At 40.2% G+C, this 24,294-nt stretch overlaps 2 protein-coding genes across 2 annotated transcripts; one reads left to right on the forward strand and one right to left on the reverse strand.

Moving 5' to 3' along the window:
- The first annotated feature begins 8,710 nt into the window (after positions 1-8,710).
- On the forward strand, positions 8,711-12,199 carry LOC144059538 (uncharacterized). Its single transcript, XM_077578693.1, has 2 exons — positions 8,711-9,432; positions 11,962-12,199. Exons 1-2 carry the CDS (start codon positions 8,711-8,713, stop codon positions 12,197-12,199), a joined length of 960 nt encoding a protein of 319 aa, XP_077434819.1.
- Positions 12,200-12,248: 49 nt separating this feature from the next.
- Positions 12,249-24,116, reverse strand: mapk9 (mitogen-activated protein kinase 9). The gene is made up of 12 exons (XM_077577322.1): positions 23,927-24,116; positions 20,920-21,066; positions 19,752-19,881; positions 19,257-19,315; positions 18,843-18,981; positions 18,034-18,199; positions 16,587-16,658; positions 15,192-15,374; positions 14,809-14,933; positions 14,647-14,710; positions 14,332-14,403; positions 12,249-14,247 (listed from the first exon to the last, which is right to left on the reverse strand). Exons 2-12 carry the CDS (start codon positions 21,033-21,035, stop codon positions 14,111-14,113), a joined length of 1,263 nt encoding a protein of 420 aa, XP_077433448.1. The 5' UTR covers positions 21,036-21,066; positions 23,927-24,116; the 3' UTR covers positions 12,249-14,110.
- Positions 24,117-24,294: the final 178 nt, after the last annotated feature.

Raw genomic sequence — 24,294 nt, forward strand, 5'->3', positions numbered from 1 at the left:
ATCTGGTTGGATGAAGATACACAGATTTCTGTCATTTCAAGATCTTCAAACTCAATTATTATTTGTTATTTTGTGACTGCCTGGATTTTTAGTAGGGTTTTGCCTGACTTAAATACAGCACTCAATTCCACCACTGTCACATAACACTCATAGAAACCACCAGCAAGATATAAAAACATAAGATAACATGACAAACGTTAAACAAACAAAAATAAAAAATTGAAATAAAACACAATCACTAAAGATGTATTTTAACTAATTTTGAACTTGCCTTGCATTGACCAACCAAGAAGAGAATGGAAAAATGCTGACGTTTGTGAGGGCCAGCATTCTAGTGACAATCCATCCATCCATCCAATCTGGCAACTGATTAGTTAAGGAAACAATCACAGCCATTGCTAATAGTTTTAGTTTGGCCAGCATTAGTGATTCTGGACAGGTTACATTGACATTGATTGACTGACTTGAAATTAAAATAAATAAATAAATAAAAGCAAGCACATCTTCTGTCCATGTACTGTGTCTGTTTTCAGAGGGGAATAGCAGCCTGGCAGCACTAACAACATTTCCACTCACGCACATCATTTCCTCCCATTTTGTGTTAAACCCCCGTCTATAAAGTGTGCAGCGCTTTCTTTGATGTGCTACTTTGTTTTAATAATCCACATTTATTGTGAGCTCATAAATACACACACGTCTGTTCTGCTCTCACTATCTGTACGCTTGTATAAATAAATATGAGCTACAGCTTCCCCGGGCTTATAAATAGAAAGCGACCAGAGGTAAAGCCGGCGTGCTGCATCAGGTCTTCGCTAACCTGCTACATTGAACCGTATGCACTCAAGCGTCGTTGCCTCAGCCTGCAAACACGAGCCAGGAATAATTTGCAATGCTACATTTGCATGAAGGGTTGTTCGCTGTCATTCTCGCCGACGCCCACCGAAAAGGTTGACAGGTGATGAATGCGCCCCGGCCCGCTGACCTGCCGACCCCCCCCCCCCCACCCGCATGCGTGAGCTGTTTCCATCAAGCTATTGTTTACTCTCACAGACTCGCTCAGCCGTCCCGGGACTGTCTCCCACGGCGACCCGGGGATGGCCAATGAGCCGAGTGCTCTGTGCAAACTGGCCCTGGTTCAATTGTGTGCCCGTCACACACACATAGATACACACACAAACATGCACATTTTCTGCAAGCCAACACTGCATGTCCAGATTGTCCTGTTTGAAGGGGGAGAAGGCAGTATATTCTTTTTGATAAAAGGGTCCAGAAATACTAAATGCTCATTTTTTTAGCCATAATGAATGAATTAATTTTCCTAATACCTCTTTGTAAATTCTCTTTTCTAACTTTCTTATGTACACTTGTTCCCTTACGTGGGCTTATCTATGTGTGGGAGGTATCCTTACTGAGATCTCCTACATTTGCTCTTATTTCCAGCCAGCCTTTCTCTCTGTTCCCTCTTGCTATCGCACCTCCTCCTATCCGTCCGCCGGTCTGTTCCAACAACTCTCAGCTTCACATCCTTCTAACAAACACACACCGAATGCAAAGCAACATCAAACACACATCTTTTCAAAGAAACCGTTGGAGGAGGACTCCAAAGAAACCCTGAATAAGTCAACAAATCAGTGTTTTCTCCCCATCGTTCGGACAGTGTGATGTTTGTTTTCCTCACTCCTCTCCTTTCCTCTTTTTCTTTACAATGACCATTTTGAAACTTACTGTACATCACTTCTTTCCTCTTAGTCAATTCAAACATCAATTAAAGACAAATACTACAACAATATGAATATCACAGTGGGTATATGTGAGTTATGTGTGCATTTGAAAACACCAACAGTGAGACTCCAAAATTGTCCTAAAACACAAACATGAGATTCTTTCCTGAAAATGGGCTAATCAATTTTTGGGGAACTCTAAGATCATTTTCACTGACGACACCCAAGCCCTCCTGGATTCCCTCCAGGCTTGTTCAATCAAGACATCACTTAAAAAGAAATCAACTGACAAAATGAAGTCGGCCAAAAGATCTCAAAAAAGCAGCAACAACATGGCACATTCCAAAGAAATTCAAAAACAGATGATGATGAAAGTAATTGACATCCATCAATCAGCAAAGCATTACAAAGACATTCCCAGAGCACAGTGAGAGTTATTATCCACACCTGGAGAAAACATTGAACGGGGTGAACCGACCTACCGAAATTACCCCAAGAGCACAGCGACACAAAAGAACCCCGGACAACATCGAAAGAACTGCAGACCGCCCTTGCCTCATTTAAGGTCAGCATTCATGGCTCAACAATAAGGAAGAGAGTGGGTGACGGACGAAGACCACTGATCAAGGCTTTCTTTTGGTGTGTGTCTCATTCGATCTGGCGTACGTATAACAGTATTTCAGAAAAAAAAAAATCATACCAACAGTCAAACGGTGGTGGTGTGATGGACTGGGGCTGCTTTGCTACTTCACAACCTGGATGACTTTGATCTGACCATGAATTCTGATCTTGACCAGAAAACAGTGATGAAAGCTGCTCAGCCATCAGTTTGTGACCTCAAGGTGAAGCACACTTGGGTTCTGCATCAATGCCAAAATGCACAGGCAAGTCAACTTCTGAATAGATTTATTTATTTATTATTATTATTATTATTTATTTTCTGAATTTATTTATATATATATATATATATATAAAAAAATAAATAAATAAATAAATAAATAAATAAATAAATAAATATATATATATTTATTTATTTATTTATTTATAGATATATTTTTAAATTATATTTATATATATATGTATATATATATATATATATTTTTTTTAATTATATTTATAGGTATACTTTTACCATACAGGTCCCGATAGCTCGGAATTATTATTATTTCCCTTAATAAACAAAATCCCCATTATGAATGCATTCTATGTTTACCTGGGTGATCTTTGTCCTTTCGGACACATTATTAGAGATTACATACATTGACATTCTGGGGCTGACGGGTAGAAGCCACGGCTTTCTAGTAACCCGTCCCCATCGATTTTTACTATACGCATCAGTCATATACATTGATTATAATTATAATGAATGAATTAATAATTATTCAGAGGTGTTCCGGGCAAGCCATCCATTTCTCAATAAACATTTGAAACAAAATGGCTCTTAGTCGCAAGAAATCGTGGAGGAGGAAGGGAGGAGAGAGAGTAAAGAAGAGGTACAAAAAAAAAAATAAGCAGGTCATGACCTGCTGTTGAAAGGACGAGTGAACTTTGGTTCAGCGGCGCAAAAGTTTTACTTTTAGTTTAAACATGTGTCATCCAGAACCTTTTCTGAGATTTAAAGACGACTAATTGTCATTGCGCGTTGGCATTGCAAATGTGAAGGATAATTGATGCTTTGAATTCATTTGGACAGAATGTTTACTGATAAAGGCTACTTTTATCACTATCCCATGGAGGTCTCAGAGAAAGTGGGCGTGAGTTTAGCCCACATAGGCGTCGGGGGGGGTGGGTCCGCACCTAATGACGTCACAAAGTGAGCACCCCGCTCGTTTTCTCTTGGAGAGCAGAATGGCGTAGAATTTCTCATAGAGGGACGAGGAAAACACCACTTTGGTGATGTTTTTGGTGAGGAATTAACATTTTAACATGGCTAAAAGCTCCACAAAGTTGATTTTTCACGTTACTGTCCCTTTAAATTATTTAGTTTCTCGTTTAAGTTAGATTTCTACAAATCATATACTGTAGTACTTGACTATACTGTTTTAATGTATTTTTTTTTTTGCACATAATTTACTTTGCCATTTCTTCTCGGAGCACTTTCCAAACATCTCAGCTCAGCGGGAAGCCCAGACCAGAACATCTGGTACCAGGGCGACGGCTGTGTGCTATAAAAGGGCGTTTGGCTGCATGAGTGCCTCATGCCTAACAGAGAAGCAGGTTGGTTGCTAGTTTTTTTTCTTCATAATGCTCTCACTCAAAGAAATTGTTCCCATGGTAACTTTGCCTTGTGATAATAACTACCAAGTACTGTGATGCTTGGATGAGTTGAAAACACACACAACTAGTTCTCTAAGTGCAAAAATAATCAGCTGCCTCTGGCAATATTACAATAATGAAGACCGATGTGAGCATGAACCCATGACTAAAGATGTGTCAGAAGTTACACTGTGCAGGGAAATGCTTTTAAATAAAGGCAACCTAATCTGATTAAGCCTGGCAAAAAAAACGTGTCCTACCCACGCATGGATCTGCAGTCATCTCCAGAGTGCGCTCTTCCTCCTCCTGTGGATGTCAGCATCTGTTGCCAGAAGACAGCTTGTTCATGTTCTCCAATCATCCACGCTAACAATGAAAAGAACCTCAGAAATAGACACTTGTTTAAAATGGCTGACAAATCCATAAATAGACGCTTGGTGTTGCAAATAATGCCGCATGGAAAAGTAGCCGACATGTAGGACGCTATAACAGGTAAAAATCCTTCTTTGGAAGGATGAATGACGAATCATTTGAGATTAGACGTGTTTAGCCAATGTGTTAAAAAGATTTTTGCTTCAAATGAAAATCCTCTTTAAAGTTCATTCTCTGTATCACCCTAGCATAATGCTTTCATTCAAATGTAGCAATTGTTTAATCCAACATGTACCAGACAGAGCTCAGCAATACAAATTATAGTGAAGTCTTATGGCTATCACAATAAAATCAACCAAAGACACACACATTTGGAAGAGGACAATTTCAGGGAAAAACATTTTTTTTTTGTAGGGATTTAGTAACATGCGGTACAAAATTTACTGTAAGTGAATGTAGAATTCAGATTACAACAAACCCTGCATACTCGTGGTTCTGCACCTACCCCCCCAAAAAAAGATATATGTATATATATATATATATATTTTTTTCTCTTTTTATTCTTTGGTGGCGAGCCAACCCCTGTTTTTCATGGAAAATGCTTACTTTTACAACCACCCATCTCAATCCAGTTATAATGGGTGTCAGTTATACGCAGATTTTCCTTGTTCACAGGCCCGATCCACTGTACTTGAAAAGGCCTTTTGTTGATTTAATGAAATTATGCTGAGGGGAAAAAAGATGTGCTTTAGATGATTAGCCAAAAGACTGATATTCTATACACCTTGTGAGAAATCGCTTTGCCACAAAAGCAATATGCACGCATACTTGTACTCACTCATATTGATTAATTTAGTAAAGCACAAAAATAACAAAGAACAGCATTGAGAGTGGATTAACATAAATTGAAATGTGTTCTAAAAAAGAAAACCCCAAAAAGTGTCTATTTTATATGGTCAGTATTTCTAGAATTAGTGTAAAGTAGGAATGTATAATATTGTTGACAGTGACAAGTGGTGGTCATAGTTTGAATGACACAAGCCACACATATTGCACGTATCAAAAACCACCACCGAAAGTTATATACAGTACCGTATAATGACATATTGATGATATGCCCAATATGTATCATGTATCAATCATTTTATTGATATGCAAATGCATAACTGTGCTATTGCAGTATAAATATAGCACGGTCTATAGAAAATCAAGTGTTTCTTGAACTGCAGGCCAACATCACGAGAGGATTGCATCATAAAAGGTCTTACCGTTTTTTTTTAGGACTGCCTTGGGGGTCGTGTTGCCATGGGGCCTGTTGTCATAGCTACTAACAATTATGCCGACTTACGGGAAGTGGAAAAGGGCCTGAGTGATGAGAGCTTTCGGAGATAACATCACCTCTGCATCAGCGCCTAAGTGACGAGGTCAAAGGTGAGAAGAGGTAAAGGCCACAAGGTTTTCTATTTTTATGGTGGAGGGGACATGACATATTGGAGGAACAGTTAAAATAAATGTCATCTTGTTTTTGTTCTGTTGCACTTTGTCTCTTCTCTGAACGGTCCAGGATGATGTTGATGAGGGCATGGATGTCTAAATATCATTCAGTGACCCTCTGCTCTATATGGAAGCGTCACAGCTAGGAATGGTTTTATTCTTTTATTATGTACTCATGCTGCTTGCAATAACATATCATTAGACCGTATTGTCCACATTAGGGTCGCGGGTGAGCTGGCGCATATAGATGAGAAACCAGTCACACTCACATTCACAACTTTGGCCAATTTGGAGTCTTTTTTTTTTTTTTTTCTGGAGAGCTCAGTATTGTTCATTCGGTAATTTTACCGATTTGACATGTCATCATCATTGCTCTCTTTAAAATTTTTTATTTTATTTTGTATGTGGGTGAGTATGTATGTGTATGTGGGTATTTGTATGTGCATGTGTGTGTGTGTGTGCGTGCGTGCGTGTATGTGAGTGTGTATTCATTAATTCACCTAAAACCAATTTGGAGTCTTTAACGGACCTAGCAAGTTTTTGGAATATCCGAGGAACCTGGAGTACCTGGAGAAAACCCAAATAAGGAAGGAATTATTGACCTTGAAAACATTAAACTTTGTTTACAACAATTACACTGACCAGAAGTGATAATTTGAAACGCTAACTAAAAAAAAAAACTAAACCATGCTAGAAACCCAAACTTAATACTGAACCCTGGCTTGAAAGCTTCCACAAAACCTACTTGCCTTCAAACCCTATTATCTGAGCCTTGATTGGAAATTTGTGCGACAGTGTTTCTCCTTGGCAATCTGTTTTCAATTTGCTCTGTCATGCTCTTACATGAGAATTATGCCATTGTAGGACTAAATTAACTCTTTTTTTTTTTTTTTTTTAAAGCACTCTAAGGATCTAGTGTGATGCTCCAAAAGACAGGCATTATATTATACTGAATATATTGTAGTGCACTAAAACATCAAATATATTCAATACATATGTAATAGGCTTACAAATAAATGATGTCTTCATTTTCTTTTGAAGGGGAACACACTCAATTGGAGGTAGTTATGAAAGTCTGCAGCGCCACCTTGTGGATCAGTGATTCAATTGGTAATGGTAGAATATTGCTTCATGGGTGTCCTCGACAATATAACGCGTAAGAAAACGTCATTCGGCTTAAAAAGGAACCCCCAGTTTCATTGTTTTATATATTTATGATGACCTCGAATTGTTTTTGCAATTATTTGCTGTAGTAATTATGACTTTACTGCTGCTTTAGGGAACATTTTTGATTTTGTTGAGGCATTTCCACTTTCCGTTCAAATGTGAATTTATTTTAAGTGAAAACTCAGGAGCTTGAAGTCCAATCATTTCACAAAACCATTGGACTGTGAGGTTTGCAGTTTGATGCAGCTTTTACGTTGTTGTGCAGTCAAGTCAATCTTGTGAGGATTAAAGCACTCAACCATTAACACACAAGGAGCTGACTTGGATGAAAAAGAGCTGACTCGGTTAAAACCAACATCCGCAAAATCATATGGCAAGAGCAGGTCAGGGCAAAGTTGACAGTGGGCCATTTCTGAAGATCCCAGTCGTACACTGGAAAAAAATATATATTTTACATAATCAATTTTTAATGTAGAAATTAGGTAGGAACTGGCCGCTGGAAAATCTGTTGCCATTCAATTTGATGCAAATGAATCTTATCAATTTCACTTTTTAGGTAATTAAATTTTCTATGATATTCAAATTTATTTAGATGTTTATCAATCTGAACTGGACTGTAAACTACATTTACAGCATCATCCATAACTGAGCATTCCTAAATTGTTGTAAGGCTATGTATTAGCTCTTGATAGATATTATAACATTTTTAATTCTTCATTTCATATATTAACCATTGTTACACATTATTAACATTTTAATTCTTTATATTAACCTTGTCGAAATGTTTTGTGTCCTGTGCAGAGCAGATGGTGTTGATTTCGGTATAATCTGACCTTAAGGTGGGACATACTATTTAGTCTAAAAAGTTCCTTCTCAGCGCTTTGTGCGAAAACACATTTGGTCCACGCACTCCTGACTCTGTTTTCGCCATCGCTCATGGAAAAGTACCCAGAGAGTATGTTTTGTCTACAAATGAAAGAGAGGCCGTCGGTTTTAACTATAAGAAGCCATTTTACACGCGGAAGAGACACATTTGACGCTCTGAATCCCACCTGTTTAAGTGATGAATTAGAGGCTGTTAAATGTCCAGAGATCTCTGTTGGATTAAAAAATCATTTTTGCAAAGGTGTTTTTTCTTACATTAAATCTGTCTTCAAATTTTGGAACACGCAAAGAGGACAAATAATTTTATTCCTCTTTCACTCTCATTAGACTGTTTAACATTGACTAATCAAATAACACAGGGTACATTTTAAGGCTTTACATACACTGGCCACCGCCACCGTCTATTTCTGGGGGTCCCAGTTGTGTCTTCGAGCACGGCTCTTCACTCCCTCGGAAGTAGTACGAAAGTAACAGCTGATGTCAGTCCCCACTTAAAGATACACACATGCACGGGCACACAGTGCACAGTTACACTAGACACCAGTACAACCTGATGTTCCTAAAGAGTTGGAGGGCTCCCACACTCTCACCTCCGCTTTCTGGGCACAATCAGCAGGAAGGCAGAGCAAAATCTCACTTAACAGCAGTTAGACTTAGGGAAGGACTTTTTTTTCCTTCATTTATTTATTTATTTTTTTTTTGAATTACATTGTTTTCTCATGGAAACCCTGACCACATCCAGTTCCTCCTCCATGGAAGCTCTATACAACAACTGCCCATCTTTTACTCAGCGAGGGAGGGACAGGGAAAGAAAAATGGAAAGTAGAATTGCGTACCCCGCTGTAACCAGACCCCCTGGCCTTCGCAGCCCCCAGACTGTTCTGGCCCCTGTTGTAGCTGAGGTTCCCACATGGGTCAGTGAGGGAAGAGCACCTGGCGGTGGGCCAAATCACTCATGCTGCGGTTGGAGAGGAGGTTTGGGAGTACTGGAGCATGATCCGGGAATAAACAGAGCAAGAGGAGGAGAGAGGGGGGACGAGCAGGGGGGATACTGGCGAGACAAGTCCCAACTGTACTACAGCCCCAGCCCGAAACCAAGCACAGACCATCAGAGCACTCTGTCATTTTATGATAACCTCCCTGGACCTGCTGAGCACATTGAAGTCTTTGAGATGGAATCGAGCTTCCGGGAGGACTTCCCGAAACACGCATGGGCTCCTGAAGAGAGTGAACTTTGGTCAGAAAGTGGTTCAGACAACCAGAACCAAGAAATTGGGCATCAGGACGAGCCTGAGCGAGAATCTGCAAAAGGGGACCAAATGCGGCAGCTGCAACAGTCATATTCGCCTCAGCCACGCCGGCAGACGTCATGGCCCCGAAGTGCGGTCCAGAACCCGGAGGAGACTCACTGGGCTCCGAAGGTGCCCCCTCCTCTACCACTTGTTGACCCCTCTGCTAGTGCACTTCGCAGCCTCCTCACCAACCTCCAGCAGCACATCGTCAGACAACATGAAGCGTATGAGGCCCGGATTCTCAGGTAATTTTTAATCAACAATTCATGCACAAATCCAAATGTCAAGCCGATTTCCAACAATTGTAGTATTGGTGCATTTTGTCTAAGTTTGCCAAGATCCAGAGAGGTGTACTTTGCGGGTCATACATTTCACCCTGCATCCTGTTTCACTCAAACGGTTCAACTGCTTTAGTTAAGTCTTTCCTTTACAAACACTGGGAAATAAATATTACTATGCCAAGTGAAAACTATATACAGTACAGGCCATAAGTTTGGACACACTTTCTTATTCAATGCATTTACTTTATTCTCATGACTGGTTACTTTGGAAATTCTCACTAAGGGCGTCAAAACTAAGTATGAACTGATGAGTTATGTTTAACAAAAAAAAAAAAGGTGAAATAATTGAAAACACGTTTTATATTATAGATTCTTCAAAATAGCCATCCTTTGCTTTGGTTACTTTTTTTTACCTCTGGGAACTCCTTAAAGACTGTTGGAAAACCCTTTCAGGTGACTACCTTTTGAAGCTCATCGAGAGAATACCAAGAATGTGCAAAAAAAGTCATCAGCAAAAAAGGTGGCTATTTATTTATCTGACCATTTTCACCTTTTTTTTTTTTTGTTAAGTACATAACTCCAAATGCGTTCGTCAGTTGTCATAGTTATCGTCATAGTTTTGATGCCTTCAGTGAAAATCTACAATGCACAGAGTCATGAAAATAAAGCATGTATCGTACTGTATCAACAACACCAAGAAATGCCGCCATCTTCTCTGGGCCCGAGCTAAATTGAAAATGGACTGAGCGAAGTTGAAAAGTTGGCTGTGGTCTGACGAGTCCACATTTCAAATTGTTTCTGGAAATTAGGAAGCCATGTCATCTGGGCCAAAGAAGAAAAGAGCTATCTGAATTGTTATAAGCGCAGAGTTCCAAAGCCAGCAGTGTGTTAGTGCCCAGGCATGGATAACTTGCACATCTGTGAAGGTACCATTAATGCTGAAAGGTACATACAAGTTTTGGAACAACATACGATGCCATCCAAACAGTGTTTTTTTTTTTTAACGGGATATCCCTGCTTGTTTCAGCAAGACAAAACCAAGCCACATTCTGCAAACTACAGCAGCGTGGCTTCAATAATCTCCCACTGTATGCTTTAAAAATAAGACCGTGAACAAAAGTTTGATTATCCCTGCATTGGAATGACTCACATGGGCTGAGTTCTGAATTAAGATACTCTTAAATCTATTGTATCAGTGAATGCAGTACACTTCCTCTGCTTTTAATATTTTCAAGGGCTTTGGCGAATTAGTCTGTGGTGGTTGATCTATGGAAAAAGCACATGGCGCAATGAGGGTGCGGTGCGCTAAATTAAGAAGCCATGTTGCTGACCCAGTCCCAACACATACCTTTTTTTACTAATATAGATGGAGCAAGGCTGGCCAAAAGGTCAGGCAATGGCAAGGGCTAAAAACAAGAACAAGAAGCAGCGATGAACATTTTTCTTCACGGCATATGCTCCAATTGAAACTAATCTTTGACGTGTTGCTCCGTATTAAATAGTGCCGGCAACAGCTTGGCATCCATTGTCACCCAGTTGTCTGGTGCAATGATTTGTTAGTGGTTATCAATTTACTTTACTACAAATAATGTGTTTGTTCATCTATTTTTGCCAACTTTTCTGTATAGTAACAGGCATAACAATCAAATGCTCGTCTATCCACTTGTTGCTAATAGCTTTGTGACTAAACAGGCTTAGATTTCACACTACGCAAAGCTATGAGTAAATTAATATGAGCTCGTCATTTTTTAAGTGCACTGTGTACTCTTTGTGGAATTTTCCAATGTTAAATATGTGCTTTGGGCCAAATCGCCTAAGATTGAAAAATACTTGTCTATTTTACCTGCTTCTTAGTTATGCTTTGATCAAATTTCCTAATGGAAGTTCTCAAAAGGCTATAAAAACCTTTGAATTACTGCTTTAAACCAAAATGTCTGATTTTTTGTTTAATGTCACACACTGACTTGAGTTATGGATGGTCTTTCACAGGACCTCTATATACCTACATTTGAGCAATATACAGTATATATATTGGCATGTTGATCTTGGCATAGTCCTAACATACGACTCACTGAGTCGCAGTATTAGGTAGTAAACTTCAAATTAAACATTTTGGATACAGCTCTTGCATTGTATTAAATTCAGCATCAGGTGTACCGGTAACTTGATACTGTAGTCAGTACAGTGAAAACTCCAAAGTTGAACACAATATATTCTATGAGTTAGTGACATGAATTTATTAGTGGCCACCAATTTTTAAAGATTGGACATTGGTACATTGGGGGGTTCACTGTAATCATAATAATCACACTTTAGTCAGACCAGAATATTTTCCCAGAAAATGTTACTGCATGAACTCCAAATTGCTTGACTTTGGAGTTTTCATTCTATCAAAATGAAGCAAGCATCTCAAATACTGCACAGTACTGACCTGAGCATTATCTTGTCTTTGATCGTATGTCTTGTCCTTCCGATGCACATCCTTAATCTCAGCCTAGAGGACAGAAACAAGGAGCTGCAGGCAGAGGTCGTTCTGCTGAAAACCAACCTGTCGCGGCAGCGTCACTGGTACCAGGCTGTGCAAGCAAAAATCATGCAATCCGAAAGAGAGCGGGTCGCCGCGGAGCTACGCAACTCGGCACTGCAGAAAGACTTGGAGCAGTTCTTCGACACCTTCGGCGATCTTAACAACGAGGCGAAGAAGACAGAAAACATCATCAGGAGTTTTTGAGAAATGCTGTACTGTATGTAACGTCATCAAAAATAAGAGCACAATAAGGTGTTGTATAGTAGTTTATCTCTCCCTAGACAGAACATTCCCTTTCCTCTTTTGGGAAAGGTTTCCTTAACGTACAGTGAGTTCTTCATGAGGAATCTGAAAAATACAGAAATGAAACCTAATCATGTTTGACAATTGTACGAGCTGCATTAGCCGAATACTCATGAGAATTTAGTTGAAAATGATAAGTGATTACACACTCCACCAACAGATATTTCCAGTGGCTAGGGTTAGGGGATAGCATTTGTAAAACATTCATTAAATAATGTAACTTTTCAAAGCTTGTGTGAAATAAACTTAACTAAATTCTCCGGAAAACAGGCTCCTGAATGATACTGCAATCAAAGCGATTTAAAAAAAAAAAGGGGGGAGAGCAATGATGATGACATGTCAAATCGGTAAAATTACCGAATGAGCTCTCCAGAAAAAAAAAAGGAAAAAAAGCGATTGCACAGGACAAGTAAGTAAAACGATGTGCACAGTTATTGAGAAAGGAAGAACGTGACACAAAACATGGAAAAAGTGAGCTGGCCAGTTCTCAGGTCAATCAAGGAATCGAAGAAAGTTAACGGTTGCATTTTGAAAAAGAAGACTTATTGTGCAGTGTCACCTTTTAGTCCCCAAGTGACTCAATTTTTGCGCAAAGCTTCAAAGTCCATATCCAAAGTTTGCCTCCTTGTTTTGTGCCAGGCTGTAGGATTTACTCCACATTCCCATCCTCATTCATCACCCAATATCTTGATGTTGTTAAATTGCATCCATCATTATCCCACGGTGAACTTGAAATGGTAGCGTAAGACGGTGCTGTAGAGTAACATCTTAATAGCATGCCAAAAGAAAACAAACTTCCGTCGGTACATCATTCAGAACGAAAAATACCAAGCGAGGACTTTAAATAATTTGTCTTCCTAATAAAACTTTTAAATGTTCATGCAACATCACTTAGTGTTGCTTTTATTTCTGATTGTGGCTGATGTTGTCAGGGAATGATTTATTAAGGGAGTTGCGTGTATCCTGGTTGATAACAAATAAAATGTATACGGATAAATGATCGGACGGCTCTCAACAAGTGCAACATTTTGCAAGAAAAAACAAAAACATGTATCTCTTCACAAACATACCCCTTCCCCGAGTTCACAGGATATAATGCTTCTCGTTTATGTACACTTTGATATTTTCTAGAAGAGTACCTTATGTAAAATGGGTGATTGCAATAATATACATATCCACAGGCACAAAGAGTTGTTGAAGAAAAAACACTATTTGCAATGAATCCGGTTTACAACCACAATGTGTGTGCGCATCTTTACATACAGTATATTACATGACGGAATAAAACAATGCAACCACAGCTTTGCCATGCTGCCAGGAATAAATCTACGCAATTCAGGTCAAGAGAAAATTGCAAGCCAGCTAGAGAATCGAACGGATCAACCTGCGGTTGAGTTGATCACCATAACATCGACTTGAAGCTTTTGTTTGTTTTGGCAAAGCATGCATGAGGACAGCTGTGGTCTACATTTGGTGCACTTGTGCATAACGTTGATGACAGTCAACCTCTTGTTGCAACATATTTGCTACAAAAATAAAACTATTAAAATACAACTATATCGAACAAACCACAATGCCCCCAGATCGCACGTGCTCTAGTAAACCAATGCATGCATCATCCACCAAGTTAGAAAGGTAACGAGTCGCATAGCACAAATTTTGATCCCTAAGCAGCAGTCCAAAACTGGTTTTGTGAGTGAAGAGGATAAAGAAGATCCACAATTTGAAAGAAAAAAATAGACCAATTTGATGAGAAAAGATCATACGATTGTGAGGATGGTGGGTTGGTAAACGGTGGAAGACAGACTGCGTTCACTGACTCTCATCCAGTGTGCCCGTAAGCGTGTCGATGCTACTGCTGTCTGTGTCTGAGGCCACCGTGTGCTCCGTGGACATCGATGAGATGTCATTGGCCGAGGACGATTGCGAGGCCGAGGTGGACACCACATCTGAGGCGCGACACATTGATGAAAGGGGGTTGACCTTTTATTTCAACGTACACCTTGAAATGAATAGTCTGCACGTGAACATACCTGAGAAATCCTCTTTCATAACACCATTCTTGTTCCTTTCTTCCCAGTCGATCACCTCTTCATAAATGAGCTCTGAGGATGGGCAGAAAATGAAAAATAAAAATTTAGCTCATGGTAAATTGTACAGTAAAAGTATATTATTCATATACTGTATATACACACACACACACACACACACACACACACACACGCACACACACACTTGGCATCAGGCTAAAACCTATGTCACAATTTGGCTTCCCCGTTGGTGTTTATACACATTTTCGACAGATAACCTAATTTTGAACTGGACCACTAGAGGGTATTGCATCCTACCTTTCCACTGCTCGATGCTGTGCTCTCTCTCTTCTAGCTGCTTGTCAGAAATTTGGGGAGGAGGCTGAGAGAAAAGGAGGCATGCACAATCACAGAGAGGACATGTGATCATTGTATTAATGAGGAGCCCAAAATTGGGGGTGGGAGGGGTGCGAGCCTTACCGCATCAGCCTCAGCGGGGTCATACCACATGTGAATGTAGGGATGATTGAGGGCTTCCTCCACGGAAATGCGGCACTCGGGGTCAACGACCAGCATTTTGGACAGCAAGTCTCGAGCTTGACCCGCTGTCACGGCAACGGACAATTAGAACAGTTCATATGGAAACGATTACATCACTTGTTTTCATGTGAGCTGAGGAGTTCCCCTCAAGGTGTTGTCATCCCTGGTAATGTCAAGCAACCATGCCCTGCTTTATTGTTTTAAGGCCCATTATTTTGTATATTCAATTACAATCAATATAGTAAAGACAAGCAAAACAAAAAAGCTTCAGTAGAGCTAAACAATTTGACAAGACGTTTAACTCTTGTGAGAGTGTATCTTACTCTTGAGCTTGTCGAGCTCCGACTCCGCGGGAAAGGCCCAGTCGGGGAACAGCTCTGCAAAGCTGACACCTGGATATTGTGGCTTGTTCATCACGTAGTTTCTCACAGTCTCCATCAGACGGTTCATAAACTCCAGACTGGGCGTGCCCAGAACCTCAATTACTTTGTTCCACTGGTCGATGTCTGGCCAAAATGCTCGTTAGGGAAAATGGGCAAGTGCATACACCAAACAACCACATGATTATGGCCACTTACACAAGATATTGATATTCAATACGAGAGTTGTTTAAAATATCTTCTTTATCAAAGACAACATTGATGCTGTCGGAAAGGTAATCAATTCACAAAACGTTATTTACTATGGTTAGAGTCCGCAATGGTTCAAACCAAACTGCATTATAGTGAGATTTGTGTGTAATATTTCGGTTACCCCAATCAGTTACAAGAGAGAGCTGCAGTATAGTTGCACTTCATTAATACTGTAACCAAAATAATAAACATTGTTAAATTATTACCTCTCCGAGAGTGACAATCAAACCATTATTATTTTTAGAATATTTGTTATCATTATATTGCCCAAGTTGTTATAATGCTGTTTTCAACCATTGACACAAACACACACACACTAAAACTACAGTCACTGTATACAGGTCATATTATACAGGGTGTCCTTAAAAAAAACATATTACAAAGGCGATTGACGGGTTATCGTAATCAGATTTGTTCTATGTACTCAGAAGTTTATCAAAGCTTTTAATCACATCGCATTAGTGTACAGGCATCCTGTTGATGAGAAAGCTACTGTTACTGTAAATAAAGTTTGCAGTTAGTGATGAGGCGACCTTTCGAGTTTTAGCAAAAAACGAACACACAATATGTGAAGCTGGGACTGCGACACCATGAACTTTATCAAGACAGAGCAAAGGTGAGCGTGTGGTGTGGGAGACTGTATAATCAAATCCCTGGTCCATTTTTCTTCAATGACACATCAAATACGTGGCACTACAACTAGACAACCTTCAACCATCCATCATTTTTCACTAAGATGGTGCACCCCCACATTGGACACTAAATGTTTGTGAGCTCCTAAATGAAACATTTCCAAACCTCGAAAGATATGGCGTGCCTAAACTTCGTCTTGATGCGCTTCATGCAACTATTGACACCCATATAGACGTTTATTAAATATTTTGTTTTGTTTTTTTAATCAACATCTACTCCTCATTTTGTAACAACTTCCACATATTTGGCTGTTCACTTTTGTAATTATCCATTTAAATGTAAATATACTTATACGACACAGCAATTGATCTACGATTAAAGTAAAATACCTGTGCTAGGAGAACATCACATTGACAGAAGTGCCATGGCATGGTTACAAGAGGTGCAGGATACGGTCAGTGCCTTGGAAAATCACGCTACCTTTTACCATCTCTCCCATAATGCAACCCACAGACCAGATGTCCACTGTAAACAACATAGCTGGTATTAATAACTTCACATTTAACATCAAGAACATAAACCATTCACATTTAACATGCAGGCAGAGGGAGAACTGGTTCATCCTTTCAAGTTAACACACTGATATGAAAGTGTTGCATGTTTGTGTCTGTGATTTGAGCTATGCTGTGGTCTGTTTCATTCATCATCACACTCATCCTCAGGCTGACTTCAGTTGGTTTCATTTTTCTGGCCTAGGCAACCACACACAGGCTCCACTGCTTATCACTTTCCCACAGCTGCTGCCAGAGTGTGCCTCGCAGGGAGGGATGTAGACCCTCCCAATTTTTCCCTGTGATGACTTTTTGCTTGATGTGCGGCAAATAGCCGCCAACTCATTTCAGTCAAGCTCAAGTTGAAAGTCGCCACATCTGAACTCTACTTTCAACTTGGATTTCATGTTGCCTGCAAGACAATGCAATACAGCTTGGACCTTAGTAGGTCAAATGACTCACAGAGCTCTCTGAAGTGTTGAAATAGTGAATACACCCTAACCCTTAAAAATTCCCTGGGAGAGATGCTTTCTAATTAATAAAATGATTAAGTTGGGTCAATACTTTTGTCTCAGTTTCATTTCTCAAGACACCCTTGAGATGTAAATATTACACAGCACTATAAAATACCTTCACTAAAGCAAATCACCTTTTACAGTTTCACTGTATCGGCAACTTTTAAATCGTAGGTTACATATCTAATTTCATATTGCAGAGTTTTTGCGATATGATTTTGTGTTGATTATTTTTCTACATGGACTGTTATTGTAAACTCACATAGCAATAAGTGTGAGTTGTCCAAAGTTTGGAATTATTTCACACTTAAAAAAAGAAGATAAAGGAAAGAATTGGCTTACACAACTACATGGCTAACTTGTTAGCTAATTTAATACAGCTCTAGCTAACATAGCCAATTGCACATTCTCATCCACTTGCTTCAACATCACTCAAAAGGCCAGGCTCTGTCTTTTAAAGTGAGACAAAGTCACTGAAAATATGGATCTCACATCCATATTTTGTATTGGTACTAAACATAAAGTTTTAAAATACTGCAATATCCATTTTCAATACCACTAATCCTGTTCAGGGTCGTGGGGTGCTGCAGCCTATCCCAGATGACTTTGGGCAAAAGGCCTGCCTGAACTGGTTGCAGGGGACATATAGACACGGACAACCATTCACACTCACATTCACACCCTCAGTGAGTGTGAACTGAACTGCTTTAAAATATATTTAAATAATAAAATAAATATATGGTCTTAGATATCATCTTGGCTTTAAGCATTCCACATAATCTTTTTAAGATTGAATGTTTCAAGCATGCATGTACAACCTGATCTCCTACTTACCATTCTCCTTATACTTCATGCCCAGAATGACCTCGGGTGCCCTGTAGTATCTGGTCACCACATATGGAGTCATCATGAAGTTTGTGCATGCCGTCCTAGCCAGGCCAAAGTCCAAGATCTTCAAGGTGCAATCTGACTTCACCACAATATTACTGGGCTTCAAGTCCTGAAAGCACACAAAGATGCATCTTCATCTTAAACACAATACGCAACTCATGACTATTATGTCTTTGCGGGTATCACCTGATGAGCAACAATTTATGCTGATTGTGTCATAGTCACACCATTTTTTTTTAAATGATACTCAACCTTATTAATACAATGGAATTAAATATATAAAAATATTACAAAAAGGGTTACTGTTCATGCTTATGCCACTAAAACCTAGTCTATTTCTTTTCCTTGTACTGCCTGACACACTGGACTCCGGCACTCCTGTTTTGGGGCATTCTGAATAACTTAACGGCACATTTGAGCAACGCTTTGAGTTTCTGAACAGTCACAGTGAAGCACGCTCGAAGGGTATTTCCGAGGACGCCCACTATGAGGGAGCAGAGATTTTGGGGGCGACGGGTTCTAGTGTTGTTGGTCTAAAATTAATGTAGCTGGTGTAAAATTAATTTCCCTCCAGAAATGTACAGAGCAACTCGTGTTAAAAAAAACAAAAAAAACTTTATGATGCACTTTCTGCACTGGTGCCACTTGTGCAACACAGTCATAAAAATATGGCAATTCTCAATATTGTATAGATTATGCTGGAAATGTAAACAGTGTGTAAAACATCTGGAAGGACAAGCCACCATCCATACCCTGTGAATGATACCAGCAGAGTGCAGGTGTCTGATGCCACAGAGGATCTGGTAAAGCAGATAAGACATTCTCTCATGGTCCAGATCCATATGGATCACCTGGCACAGACTGGCATCCATCAGCTCCATCACCAGATATCTGTAAGAAGAAGTCATTAACATAAACTGGTCAAAGTTCAACACAAATGCAAGATTTGGGAATAGCCACCTATCCATGCCAGTGACGTATAGTGACAGGCAGAACAAACAAATCCTCTTCCTTTAGTTAGATAGTAAATTTAGATGGGATCATAATAATCATTCATTCAGTATTAATACTTTTAGTTAATTTTTGTCACAGATTTTTCTAATGTAAAATGAGTACCTTGGCTCAATAAAGGTTTGGAAAAAAATTGGTTCATACTACAAACTCACAGATCTTGGAATTCTTCTAGAGACTTCTGAGGTGTAAACACATTGATCAAACGGATAATCTGCAAGAGAGACAGCAGTACATAACATTGTGACTGTCACATCATCATCCACGTCAGTCCTTCTTCAGATTTGAAGTTACATGTCCAAAGGAGAAAACGTGCTTTTTACAATAAACTTTTGCAATCAAAGAAACAATATGAAAATAAATCTGCTTTGAAATCATTTGGAGGGCTTGTCATGGCCATGGAAACAAAGATCAAAGTGCATAATATTGGTACGAATGAACAAATGTTAACAACATAATCAGACAACGTTATAATACTTCTATTTAATAAACACCACTCTCTGTGACTTAAAGTAAAACTTAAAGTCAACTTAAAGCAAACTTCAAAATAACGGGCAGGGAAAACAAAATAATAGGACTTGAAAGACAGCTTTTGCCATAAGTCCATAATCACCACGGGCAAAAATGAGAATACTATGAGTAAGTCTTACATTTTTGTGGTTGACACATTTTAGCAACACCAGCTCCCTGTATGCACGTTTCGCATGTGTCTGGTTCTGGAAGGGCCGACACAGCTTTTTCACCGCCACAGAGATGCCCAGGACTGTATCTAGGGCAGAGCTGGTCATAAAGAATACAGAACGTGTGTCACAGCCAACAAAGTTCAAGTCCGCAACACTTTTATTGTCATTAAGTTTTTAAAATGAGACACGTGCAACTACAGTAATGAAATGTTGAAATAGATAGAAGGTTGTTCTTTTAGCAAAGCACAAGAGTGAAGTTACGTGCAAACGAAGAGGGAAGGAAGCAAAGCTAAAGAGAGGACAACATGGTGACAGCCCATTGGGCGCGTTAACATGCACAGTTCATTACACAATAATAATTATTCACTTTCATGGTGCTGCCACAGTTCAGCAGACACATACACATTAAAAGAGCATCCTAATCTGATCATTAGCATTCCTGGTCATTAGCTACAGACCACCATTTGTATTTTATTTTAGAAAGCTAAACAAATTCTGACGGGGGGCATTTACTTTATATGATTTATTACGTAGTTTTTGCTGAAAATTGTTTTATTACTGCACCAGCAGTCTGTGTCATTCTGTACTCACGCCAGCCAGACAAAAATGATTTTAATATGTCCCAAGACCAAACACCTGCAGTTTCACTTTTCTAAACTTTTTTTTCAAGTTCTTAGAACCACAAGTGATGCAGTAATAAATAATACGATGACCTGACTAAAATATTTACTAGAAGGGTAATAGAATGAATCTACGCGCACTTACCATTGTGCGCTGACAGTGATTCACTTTTGACAAAACAGGCTTACTCAAATCTATCTACCATGTCTATTTCCACTCAGTAGTGTCTTAAAAAAACATTCAGACTCTCAATCTTAAGGCGATAATCCATCTCTCTGTCTATCCATACTGACAGCAGAAATAATTATTCATTAGCTTTAAAATTAGGGCTGTTTCTTAATAAACTCTCGCATCAAGTGTCCGGCAAGCCATGAAAATGAATCAAAACACCAAAGTCAGAATTAGCCACGCACTGTTGGAAGGTTTAATTAACTCATCAAATGGCTTGCTTTTGCCACAAGTGATGAACAGCATCATTTTGCAAATGCTTTCCTAGAAATGCAAAACCACTCACCAAACGATGCCTTGGGCCCCGGAGCCGATGGCGCGGAGCTGCTGGTAGCGATTGAGCACAGTGAAGGTGGAGTCCCCCACCTGAACACTGTAGAACTGACTTTCGGCCTCACTCATCCTGAGGGACAGTCAGGGGCACCAGCGCTGTCTGTGGAGAAACAACACACAAACAGCAACTTCTAGGAATGTTTGATGCCACTTTCATTCAGACCAATATAATATCAGTACAAGACGTCACGGACACCAATACCAAGTACCGATGCCACAAATACTTTTGGCACATAACCCCCCCCCCCCCCCCCCAAAAAAAATATAGCATTTTCCTTAAGTTGCATGAAATTAATGCCAATTTTCCTCAACTGCAACACATATGGACAATGGACTATAAGAGAGAATGTGACCCCTGACCTCAGAAATGGAAGAAAGAAAACTCTCATAGACGCACTACAACCTTGACAAAAGTCCTCCCATAAGTGTGAAGGTGACCAAATAACAACAATGACTTTATTTTGGATGCCTTGGTCAAAGCCTGATACTGTTTCATCAGTTTCTCACTCACTGCTTTCGTTTTCCTGCTGTAGCCAAAAAAATTCAGTAAAGCTATCATGTGAACTAGCGAAGGTGACACCAGGATGTAGATGAAGGGAGAAGTATTTGTAGTGGAGTGCAGAAGCAGCTGAGAGCTTGGAAGTCCCAAAATCTCCCGGACGGCATCTCTACGACCCAAACTGACACATCCTTGCTAAGTAAACAAACACATGGAGGCAGTGTATGTGCGTGGGCAGGCTGCATAACAATTGCTTTGAAAATGCATGCATGAATGCACACACAAAAAAAGGCCATCAGCTGTTGGCGGATTCGAGCTGCTCTCCTTCCACACCAATACTCAGGAAAAGGGGAGAAAAATATCCTCATCTATTTACTTCCTCTCATGCCGCTGTGGATTTTTCTCGTCCAGCTGGCTCTGTGACTAAACATGAGATGAGAGCTGCTTTTGGGATTTTTCCCAACATTCGAGAGTCCTAACTTTCATCAGTCCTCATTATTTCCTGAATGTGTTCAGCTTCAACAAAAATATCTCTATAACCATGAAATAATGAAATAGCAGTTTCCTCCAGTGCATCCCACGGCAATGTCACAAAACCCTTGACACATAATGTGCAGGGAGGGACCTAACTCTAACTACATATAGAGAATATATAGTGGACTGAAAATACCACTGTTGTTTTTAATCTGTACTACTCCTTTATTACGACGGGAACGGAATGAGTAACTTTGTCAAATTAGCAGGTAATAGATACACATGTCTAAAACTGTAAACACAAACAATTGTTCTGGCAAAGTTATGATAGTAAAATTTGAAAAAGAAATGACTTAAGTAGTAAAACAAAAACCTTTGATGCTCCCAAATGCTCCGTATGCTCGAGACACTTTTCTGAAGTGAATCAGCAAAAAGTGTCAAGCTAAACCCTGGTTTGCTACATGATCTGCCACATAAAATTATGATCTGTTACCAATATTTCCTGAAGTATTTTACCCAAATACTCAGAAGTTACAAAAATGTCCAAGTGTACATAGATTCCAATTAAGCATTCAGCAAAAAGAAAATAGTGTTGAGGAAATTAATATCCCAAAGCCATTTGGACAGCAATAGGAAAAGAGTACAATCCTTCACCTGCTGCCACAGTACAGATTTAGACAAACATATACACACACAAAGGGAAATAAATTATGTTGTCTGATGTACACTCACGGACTTCCAAACTTGCAAAATGTAGTGGCATACAAGCCCTGTATCAGAAGATGTGCCTTTACAAATATAACAACACTGTACTTGAAATTTCACTCATCATGCCATCATCAACAGTCAGATAAATGCATGAATATTTGAGCTTGAACTCCGTGAAAAGGTCCACCCCACTGCGGTCTTTTGATTATACTGTGAGTCACACAGTGTAATCAAAAGACCATCATCCACAGTTTGTGAATCATTCAGTACGTGACAATCACTCGTTTGAAAAAATCATCTTTTCTTTTGACATTAAAAAACAATTAAGTTAAATGGGGACCAACAACAACAGCGACTGACCTTTAACATCCAAACAGTCCACACAATTTCCATTTATTTGACTGCCAAAATAAAACACAAATCCAAAATACACTCTTCTGCAAATTCAGTTACATAAGCATATGATTTGGTTATGAGGCCACTGATATGATGCAGAGTGACCTTCACAGCGCCATCCTCCACTCCTCATGACTGCTGTCCACTCGGGAGTCCAAGCCTTGGGGTCCTACATGGCCACAGCTCAAATTTGGGAGCAGGATGGGAGTCAGTGAGCTGAGTGGGTAATTGGATTAGCATGGCCTGAAGACTCCACATCTCACACTCATGCAGGGAAGAAAAGTAGCTGACTTGATGATGCTGTACCGGGGATGTTCTTCAAGATGATGCCTGGGTGAAGTGTGTGTGTCAATGTATAAATGTACACATCATTCACATGAGTTGACAGGTTTAAACTTGCCTCCAAATTAATGTGGAAATGATCTACAGCAGCAGTTGACAACTGGGAGACGACTGGTGGTCGCTTGTGGTGGACCATTGTGGGAAGGGGGGTCTTTTTGGACTATCATGTGACATAACAGGGTGTATACCTGTCTGCTTTTAATCCCCAAACGCCGCGTGCCTGCTCTAAAATACACACACAAGCAAGCAAGCATACACGGAGTGTGAAGTCACGCGTGGATGACACACCAAGATCGCCACAGCTGGCCTTGAGGGTGGCTTAGCACGGCCGTAAATCGCCCCAAAAAACCGAGAGGCGCCGACAGGCTGGTATCGTAAGCACCGCCTTTAGCGTAGTTTATCGGTGTTAAATAAATTTGTGTTGCCTACTGTACGTCAGTGTTCGGGAGAAATGCGGTAGTCGTGGGCCGGGGAGCTGAAGTGAAAGCCGGCGAGTTCACGGCGCCTCAACTAGGGGGCGGAAGCGCCGGCGAAAGCTTACCTTACTCCCAGGCAACTCCCGGGCATGGACACAACGGGGAAGGAGCCCGCTCTTTCCTTCCGACACGTCCGAAAGTCGAGGGAAAAGTTTTGGGCGAAAGGCCGCTCGGACTGTCACGACGCGGAGCTTTCAGCAGCTCCTAGCAGGACTCCCAGTGGCAGCGCCGAGTGCGGAGGCGGCGACGTCACAGCAGGGCGGCCAGGAGTTGCGTATGACCTCATCACGCACACTGACGTCAACTCCAAGGCACCTGATTGGTTGAATGACTTATGGACTACGTAGGGGCGGGCAAGCTTGGTCCTCGAGGGTCCGAATCCTGCAGGGTTAGGAGGTTTCCCTTTTCCAACACAAGCTGATTCCTCCGGCCC

The sequence above is a fragment of the Vanacampus margaritifer genome, chromosome 10 (assembly GCF_051991255.1).
Source record: "Vanacampus margaritifer isolate UIUO_Vmar chromosome 10, RoL_Vmar_1.0, whole genome shotgun sequence".
In the NCBI taxonomy this organism is placed as follows: domain Eukaryota; kingdom Metazoa; phylum Chordata; class Actinopteri; order Syngnathiformes; family Syngnathidae; genus Vanacampus; species Vanacampus margaritifer.